General features: G+C 41.1%; 1 protein-coding gene across 4 annotated transcripts in view; it reads left to right on the forward strand.

Moving 5' to 3' along the window:
* The window catches only part of LOC135550100 (oxysterol-binding protein-related protein 10-like), a 114,106-nt gene that overhangs the window by 92,637 nt on the left and 11,523 nt on the right, over nt 1-9,946 (forward strand). For all 4 annotated transcript variants that reach the window (XM_064980582.1, XM_064980581.1, XM_064980583.1 and 1 more), the window contains 4 exons: nt 1,812-2,307; nt 5,974-6,160; nt 7,271-7,453; nt 9,703-9,856. In XM_064980582.1, the coding sequence (XP_064836654.1) occupies nt 1,812-2,307; nt 5,974-6,160; nt 7,271-7,453; nt 9,703-9,856 (1,020 nt within the window). The remainder of the gene's footprint in view (nt 1-1,811; nt 2,308-5,973; nt 6,161-7,270; nt 7,454-9,702; nt 9,857-9,946) is intronic.

Genomic DNA, 9,946 nt, shown 5'->3' on the forward strand with positions numbered 1-9,946 from the left:
TCACCCCCTTGGCATTTTTCCTATTTTGTTGCCTTACAACCTGGAATTAAAATAGATTTTTGGGTGGTTTGCATCATTTGATTTACACAACATGCCTACCACTTTGAAGATGCAAAATAATTTTGGGGGTGAAACAAACAAGAAATAAGACAACAACAAAAAACTTGAGCATGCATAACTATTCACCCCCCCCCCCAAAGTTAATACTTTGTTAAGCCACCTTTTGCAGCAATTATAGCTGCAAGTCTCTTGGGGTATGTCTATAAGCTTAGCAAATCTAGCTCCTTCAAGTTGGATGTGTACCGCTGGTTTAAGGCAATCTTTAAGTCATACCACAGATTCTCAATTGGATTGAGGTCTGGGCTTTGTCTAGGCCATTCCAAGACATTTAAATGTTTCCCCTTAAACTACTCGAGAGTTGCTTTAGCAGTATGCTTAGGGTCATTGTCCTGCTGGAAGGTGAACCTCCGTCCCAGTCTCAAATCTCTTGAAGACTGAAACAGGTTTCCCTCAAGAATTTCCCTGTATTTAGCACCATCCATCATTCCTTCAATTCTGACCAGTTTCCCAGTCCCTGCCGATGGAAAAACATCCCCACAGCATGATGCTGCCGCCACCATGCTTCATTGTGGGGATGGTATTCTCGGGGTGATGAGAGGTGTTGGGTTTGCACCAGACAGCATTTTCCTTGATGGCCAAAAAGCTCAATTATGTTTGTGGAGTCTCCCACATGCCTTTTTGCAAACACCAAACATGTTTGCTTATAGTTTTCTTTAATTTAAGCAATGGCTTTTTTCTGGCCATTCTTCCGTAAAGCCCTGCTCTGTGGAGTGTACAGCTTAAAGTGGTCCTATGGACAGATACCCCAATCTCCCCTGTGGAGCTTTGCAGCTCCTTCAGTGTCATCTTTGGTCTCTTTGTTGCCTCTCTGGATAATGCCCTCCTTGCCTGATCCGTGAGTTTTGGTGGGCGGCCCTCTCTTGGCAGGTTTGTTTTGGTGCCATATGTCATTTTTTTTAATTAATGGATTTAATGGTGCTCCGTGGGATGTTCAAAGTTTTGTATATTTTTTATAACCCAACCCTGATCTGTACTTCTCCACAACTTTGTCCCTGACCTGTTTGGAGAGCTCCTTGGTCTTCATGGTGCCCCCTGATTGTTGCAGTCTTTGGGGCCTTTCAGAACAGGTGTATATATACTGTGATCATGTGACAGATCATGTGACACTTAGATTGCACACAGGTGGACTTTATAGAGCTAATTATGTGACTTCTGAAGGTAATTTGTTGCACCAGATCTTATTTAGGGGCTTCATAGCAAAGGGGTGAATACATATGCACACACCACTTTTCGTATTTAAAAAAAAAATATATATATATTTTTTTAAACAAGTTATTTTTTCATTTCACTTCACCAATTTGGACAATTTTGTGTATGTCCATTACATGAAATCCAAATAAAAGTCCATTTAAATTACAGGATGTAATGCAACAAAATAGGAAAAATGCCAAGGGGGATGAATACTTTTGCAAGGCACTGTAGTTTTCCCTTGGAATGTTAGAGCTGCTATGGCCAATGTTTACCGGTTCACTGAATAGGAATGCCTTGTTTATGTACTGGTATGTACATTTCACTCGCCTTCTCAGTTGAGTAAATTCATCAATAGCATCAAAACGGCAATGGAATGACACTAAAAAAGCTTTTAGTTTAAGTTATGACTAGTCCGCCTCTTTATTGCTGTTCCCTACCAGCAATTTAGTGAAGTGTCTCCCTCATGTAGTTTAACGGTTGCCTCCTGCCTTGTTTACCAGGTGGTGCTGCCCACGTTCATCCTGGAGAAGCGCTCCCTGCTGGAGATGTACGCTAACTTCATGGCCCACCCGGACATGTTCCTGTCCATCACGGCTGGAGCCACGGCGGAGGACCGCATCGTACGCTTCGTCGAGTACTATCTTACCGCCTTCCACGAGGGACGCAAAGGAGCTGTGGCCAAGAAGCCCTACAACCCGGCACTGGGCGAGACATTCCACTGTTCCTGGGAGGTGCCTCGGGACAGAGTGAGGCCCCTCAGGTCTCAGGGCCCCAGGGAAGCAGCCTCCAGGGGCCCCATCAACACCCAACAGCAGGACGATCCATCGGGGACTGAGTGTTACCGGGTTCGCTACGTGGCTGAGCAGGTGTCACACCACCCGCCCGTCTCAGGATTCTACTGCGAGTGCCCAGAGAGGAATATGTGTGTCAACACCCATGTGTGGACAAGAAGCAAGTTCATGGGCATGTCCATTGGTGTATCCATGATAGGGGAAGGTGAGTGAATTGATGTGCTTTGGGTTTGTTGAGGCTCAGTTAACTTCTTACGGCTGAAATCCTGTTAAAGGGATTGATTTGACAACAGCCAGTGAAAATTCAGGGCGCCAAATTCAAACAACAGAAATCTCATAATTAAAATTCCTCAAACATACAAGTATTATACACCATTTTAAAGATACACTTATTGTTAATCCCACCACAGTGTCCAATTTCAAAAAGGCTTTACGACGAAAGCATACCATGCGATTATGTTAGGGTCAGTGCCTAGTCACAGAAAAACGCCACTGATTTTCCAGCCAAAGAGAGGAGTCACAAAAAGCAGAAATAGAGATAAAATTCATCACTAACCTTTGATGATCTTCATCAGACACTCATAGGACTTCTTCATGTTACACAATACATGTATGTTTTGTTCGATAAAGTTAATATTTATATCCAAAAATCTCAGTTTACATTGGTGCGTTATGTTCAGTAATGTTTTGCTTCCAAAACATCTGGTGATTTTGCAGAGAGCCACATCAATTTACAGAAATACTCATCATAAATGTTGATGAAAATACAAGTGTTTTACATGGAATTAAAGATATACTTCTCCTTAATGCAACCGCTGTATCAGATTTCAAAAAAGCTTTACGGGAAAAGCACACCATGCAATAATCTGAGTCCAGCACTCAGGCAAAACAAGCCATACAGATACCTGCCAGGTTGTGGAGTCAACAGATGTCATAAATAGCATTATAAATATTCACTTACCTTTGATCTTCATCGGAATGCACTCCCAGGAATCCCAGTTCCACAATAAATGTTTGATAAAGTCCATCATTTATGTCCAAATACCTCCTTTTTGTTAGCGCATTTAGTTCACAAATCCAAATTCATGAGGCGCATGCACTTAGTCCAGACAAAAAGTCAAAAAGTTATATTACAGTTTGTAGAAACAAACGGTGGATAGAATCAATCTTTAGGATGTTTTTAACATCTTCAATAATGTTTCAACCGGACAATTCGTTTGTCTTTAGAAATGAAAAGGAACAGAGCTCGCTCTCACGGCCGCGCGCATGACTTAGCTCATGGCATTCTGCCAGACTTCTTAGTTAAACAGCTCTTATTCGCTCCCCCTTCACAGTAGAAGCCTGCAACAAGGTTCTAAAGACTGTTGACATCTAGTGGAAGCCGTAGGAAGTGCAATCGGACCAAATTTTACACTGTATATTGGATAGGCAAAGACTTGAAAACCTACAAACCTCAGATTTCCCACTTCCTGGTTGGATTTTTTTCTCAGGTTTTTGCCTGCCATATGAGTTCTGTTATACTCAGACATCATTCAAACAGTTTTAGAAACTTCAGAGTGTTTTCTATTCAAAATCTAATATGCATATTTTAGCTTCTGGGCCTGAGTAGCAGGCAGTTTACTCTGGGCACCTTATTCATTCAAGTTACTCAATACTGCCCCCAGCCATAAGAAGTTAAACGCTGACACCATAAGTACGTACATGATTGAGTTCAAATCATAAACTCAACAAAAAAAGAAACGTCCCTTTTTCAGGACCCTGTCTTTTGAAGATAATTAGTACAAATCCAAATAACTTCACAGATCTTCATTGTAAAGGATTTAAACACTGTTTCCCATGCTTGTTCACTGAACCTTAAACAATTGATGAACATGCACCTGTGGAACGGCCGTTAAGACACTAACGGCTCACAGACGGTAGGCAATTAAGGTCACAGTTATGAAAACGTAGGACACTAAAGAGGCCTTTCTACTGATGCTGAAAAACACCAAAAGAAAGATGCACAGGGTCATTTAACGCCTCTTCTCGACACATCACTAGAGGACAGACAGCTTTATTTTGTTGGGTGTTGTGGAATTGAAAAAAGTAATAATTTTAATACATTTGAAATGTTTACAAATTCAATGCACTGAAATTAAAACTTCTGAAAATGAACACTCTGATTATAGTGATATTATTTCTGGTTTTGCGAACAGTGTAAAGTATGAATAGAGAGGTGTAATCTAGAGCCAATCCAATCCTCTATCTTGCTATTGGCACACTGTCACTGGTGTGGAGAGGAGTAGGCAGGAGGCAGTCACAGGTATAGAACTACTGAATTTATTTAAGCACCATAGATCAAAGCGGGACGAAACCCAAGCGCTATTGTGCTCAAAATATATCTTCATAAACAAAAAGGCACAGGACGAACCCAAAGTACAAAATATAAAGTACTCAGGAAATAGTAAGAGAGATTTCTCCCAGGAAAACAAGTAACATTTGCAATGACCGACAAAGACAAATTGCAGAGGGAGTGTATATAGTGATAGAGTGGGGATTGGAACCAGGTATGTGTAATGATGATGAGACAAGTCCAGGGTTGATGAGTGAAGGGCGTTTGCCAGGAGTAGGTTCGGCATCAGCTGAAAGCACGGCAACGCTGAATGCCTGAGCTGGCCAGGAGGGGGAGCCAAAGCGAAGTCTGCTGTGACACACACTTGTTGAATTATGCAACAGAACATGACAACAACAGTAATTAATGAGGCAGTCTAGACGGCACAGGTGAGTGCAGGTAGACCTAGGCCAGGGGTATTCAACTCTTACCCGACAAGGTCCGGAGCCTGCTGGTTTTCTGTTCTACCTGATAATTAATTGCAACAATCTGGTGTCCCAGGTCTAAATCAGTCCCTGATTAGAGGGCAACCATGAAAAAATGGAGCGGAACAGGCTTTGAAGTCCAAGAGTTGAGTTTTAGGTGCCGAGGCAGAGCAAGTTTTTGGTGGTTGAAGTCCTGTTCCACCACTTTATGTTAATGTTTCATATATGCAAATACTCCCAATGTATTTATGCAAATTAGGCACTTATAATTTTCTTTATTTTTACACAAAATATATATTTTTTAAACCTTGATACCATTAGAAAATGTATACATGAGTGCATTCTAAGAAAACGTTTTGACATTTTACAATAAATTGATTACCTGAATTCCCACAAAAATTCCTGAACTTCGTTCGTTATTTGTCCATTTGACGTACCTTTTTTTAATAACTGGTGAGTCATACCACAGGATTTGTGCGTTCACCGTGGGATTGCTTTCGAAGCACGGCAGTGACCCTCTCACATTTAGAGGCCTGTGTGGTTAATGATGCACACCATTGATGTTGTTAGTGAGGCTGAATGTATATATTTATAGTATGGAAATACTGTATTTTGCAGAGGATGTGGCCATTTATTTCCCTAGTGGTCTCTGCAAAAGCTTCTGCAGTATTCTACGGCATGAACATTTTTATTAAAGGTTCATCTAAATTAGTGACGGGTTATTAGGAACATAACCAATTGAAAGGAAAATCAGTAAGAGCCACATACCAAGCTAAATCGTTTGATTGAATTACTGACTCCCAACGTCTTATTGGACATTATAGACAAGGAGCGACACGGTGCAAGGGTACGTTTCTGGGTTAGATTCAAATGCAGATTGAGTAAATAACAGTCTGTTTGCGCTATCATATCAACTCCTTGTCAGTTGTCACTCATTGTCTTAACTTAACCAACCATGTACAAATGGTTGCAAGAGGTTCCAAGAGAGTGGAAACAGCCTGGGACCAGACCAGCACCAGTAAGATGCTGACCTTTATCTGACCTGACCCTGATCTTTCCCTCTCTGCTCCCAAAGGGACCTTATGCCTTCTGGAGCATGACGAGGAGTACGTCTTCACGCTGCCCTGTGCCTACGCCCGCTCCATCCTCACCGTGCCATGGGTGGAGCTGGGTGGCAAAGTCACCATTAACTGTGCCAAGAGTGGCTACTCAGCCACAGTCACATTCCACACCAAGCCTTTCTATGGAGGGAAGGTACACAGGTGGGTCTCTCTGTCTCTGTCTCTCTGTCTCTCTGTCTCTCTGTCTCTCTGTCTCTCTGTCTCTGTGTCTCTGTGTCTCTCTGTCTCTGTGTCTCTCTGTCTCTCTGTCTCTCTGTCTCTCTTTTGGGTGCATTTGGAACTGAGTTGATAGCCCATAGCATCCCAAAGTTAGAGCTAAAAGTCTGACAGCACCAGTGTCCATATCGCTAATATATCGGTGGCTGTTTAAGGTTGTACCGTTATGTCAGATTAGCTCAATCGCCAATTTCCCAACCTCCTGAGTATCACAGGAACACAACGCTTTGAATGGATAAGAAAGACATGTGCAAGTTGCTATGGATGAAATGTATCAAAATAACTGTTCAAAACATGAAAACGCATACAAAAACCCTGTCTATTTTTAAACGTCAGATTTTACTAGACGTGTGAAAGTGTTAAATGATATGCTTATTTTGGGGGATTCAATTGGAACCATTTACTTGTGTTAAGAAAGATTAATAAAATAAGAAGTGTTACTGTTTAACAGAAAGTGTCATTTTGCCATCAGTTCCAAGCACCTGTTGGTGCTTTCAGCACTTTTTGTACATAGGCCCCCTATTTTAGCGTACTAAAAGTATTTGGACAAATTCACTTATGTGTGTTAAAGTAGTCAAAAGTGAAGTTATTTGGTCCAATATTTCTAACATGCAAATGACCACATCAAGCTTCTGACTATAAACTTGTTCGATGCATTTGCAGTTTGTTTTGGGTTGCGTTTCAGATTATTTTGAGCAGACGAGAAATGAATGGTGTATAATGCATTTTCTAATTTTGGAGCCACTTCTTATTGTAAATAAGAATATAATATGTTTCTCGACACGTCTACATGAATGTGGATGCTACCATGATTACGGGTAATTGTGAATCATGATGAGTGAGAAAGTTACATACATTTCAAACATTCTATTCTTATTTAAATAAATAAACAAACATGTCACTGTCCAAATGCTGTTGGACCTCACTGTAATTCAATATTACTATGGCAGCACAATATATCATAAGAGTAATGTTGAGCAACGATGGGCTACCACAAAATGAATCTTCTGAACATTGCTGCTATGTTCCTCTCAGGGTGACTGCAGAAATCAAACACAATCCGACCAACACTATTGTGTGCAAGGCCCAGGGGGAGTGGAACGGAACCCTGGAGTTCACCTATAGTAGTGGGGAGACCAAAGTGATTGACACAACCAAACTGCCAATCATCAAGAAGAAGCTCCGGCCTGTGGAAAAGCAGGGACGGAATGAGTCCAGGTAAGATGCTCCTGGGTCCAAAATGCTGTATTTACGCTCCCTTCTTAGTGGACCAGGGTCGTGTTCATTAGGCACCAAACAGAAGTAAACAGGACTGAAACGAGGAGGGACTATCCGGACTTGTCCAATAAGAAATATACATTTTTGTTTTCCGTTTCAGAAGGTTTTAAAATGTTTTTGCTATGGTGTATACTGAACAGTAGCCGTTATAGTGGCCATCTTGTTACCTGTGTGTTTTTTGCTGGCTGTGGATATTCAACTACTAATATAATTACTAATTCATTAATTAATTACTGGAATAATGAATTGACCGAATGTTTAGTACTTCATTTGGAGCACCGTTAAGGGTTTTTACATAGAGATGTCCCTTTTAATTAACACTGTCATCAGTTACCCTTAACCGTTGCACCAATCCTATATCAACAACAGTCTTAAAACGTCAGTTACTATATTCTCGTTCTGAAAGTCGTCTTTATTCACAAGACTACAGCTGGAAAATGAGGTAGTTAACAGGGTTATAGGCCAACGGAATACAACACAGTTATCGAGGTGAGAATCTCCACAGGTCAGTATACATGAACTTCCGCACTTGAACTCAGAAAATACTACAGAACATACATTCACCAGACTTATGAAGGCGCGATGGTCTTATCAACTGAAAGGGAAATAATGAGAACCTCACAACTGTGAAATTATAGGTTCATCCACCAGGGGTCGCCAGTGGGCTTGGCTAGGCTGTCAGTCTTACAATAATCAGTTACTGCCACCACTTTTACACAGACACAGCGTCAATGCAATGAGTTATTTACTTGAATGTGATTGTCATCTGGTTCACATTTACTGCTCATATGAGATGAACCTGAGATTTCCTCATAAGTTTTCACAGAATGTTTAAAGGAGTTTTGATAAAGAAAAACAATCGCTAAGATGAAATACGTAGTCTGTGGAGTCCAAATTTGACCATGCTCAAAGTCCAGACGTTTTATGTTATAAAATCCACATTATACATTTTAATAACATGAGGAAAAGTATCACAATGTACACTGAACAAAAATATGAACGCAACATGTAAAGTGTTGGTCCCATGTTTCATGAGCTGAAATAAAAGTTCCCAGATATGTTCCATACGCACAAAAAGCTAATTTCTCTCAAATGTTGTTCTCAAATTTGTTTACATCCCTGTTAGTGAACATTTCTCATTTGCCAAGATAATCCATCCTCCTGACAGGTGTGGCATATCAAAAAGCTGATTAAACAGCATGATCATTACACAGGTGCACTAGATCTCAAGTTCTGAGGGAGCGTGCAATTGGACTGCAGATACCAGGAATGTCCACCAGAGCTGTTGCCTGAGAATTGAATGTTAATTTCTTTACCATTTGACGGTACTTCCAACCAGCTTCACAACCGCAGACCACGTGTATGGCATTGTGTGTGCGAGCGGTTTGCTGATGTCAACGCAGTGAACACAGTGGCCCATGGTGGCTGTGGAATTATGGTATGGGCATAAACTATGGACAACGAACATAATTGCATTTTATTGATTGCAATTTGAATGCACAGAGATACCATGACAAGTTCTTGAGGCCCATTGTCGTGCCAATAATCTGCCACCATCACCTCATGTTTCAGCATGATAATGCACGGCCCCATGTAGCAAGGATCTTTTTGTACAGAATTCCTGGAAGCTGAAAATGTCCCAGTTCTTCCATGGCCTGCATATTCACCAGACATCTCACACATTGAGCATGTTTGGGATTCACACCCCTTCCTTTTAAGGCATCTGTAACCAACAGATGCATATCTATCTGTATTCCCAGTCATGTGAAATCTATCGATTTAGGGCCTAACGAATTTATTTCAATTAACGGATTTCCTCATATGAACTGTAACTCAGTAAAATCTTTGAAATGGTTGCATGTTGTGTTTATATTTTTTTGTTCAGTATATATATTTCCAGGTTATGTCAACATGTCAAGAGTCCAACAGTTTTAATACAGTGAAGAAATGGGTTTAGTTGTCTTTTGGTTCTGATGACCTTAAAAAGCCATAAAAAGGGTCTGCTGACAACTAGCAGCGCATTCAGAGTTGTAACAGGATGATGGGGAAGAGCAGTTTGTTCTGTGATTGGTTGAAAGGGGGCACTGTCAATTACAGAATCTGTAGGTATTGGAATGGAATGTCATGTTCTGTCCACTCTTGGGCTCGTGATACCCAATTATATACATTTTGTTTATGTGTCTGTGTAGGCGGTTATGGCAGCATGTCACCAAGTCACTGAAGGAGGGGAACATGGACGAGGCCACGGAACACAAGCATCGTCTAGAGGAGCGCCAGAGAAGGGAGGAGAGGCAGAGAGCTGAGGATAACTTGCCCTGGACACCCACATATTTCAGCAAAAAGGTACCGTTCCAGGAGGAGGTTGAGCCGGGGTTAAATATAAAACTGTATGTTCAATCGTATCCCTTAACTTGGTTGATCATGCCTTTTATC

Source organism: Oncorhynchus masou, chromosome 12 (genome assembly GCF_036934945.1).
Source record: "Oncorhynchus masou masou isolate Uvic2021 chromosome 12, UVic_Omas_1.1, whole genome shotgun sequence".
Classification (NCBI taxonomy): domain Eukaryota; kingdom Metazoa; phylum Chordata; class Actinopteri; order Salmoniformes; family Salmonidae; genus Oncorhynchus; species Oncorhynchus masou.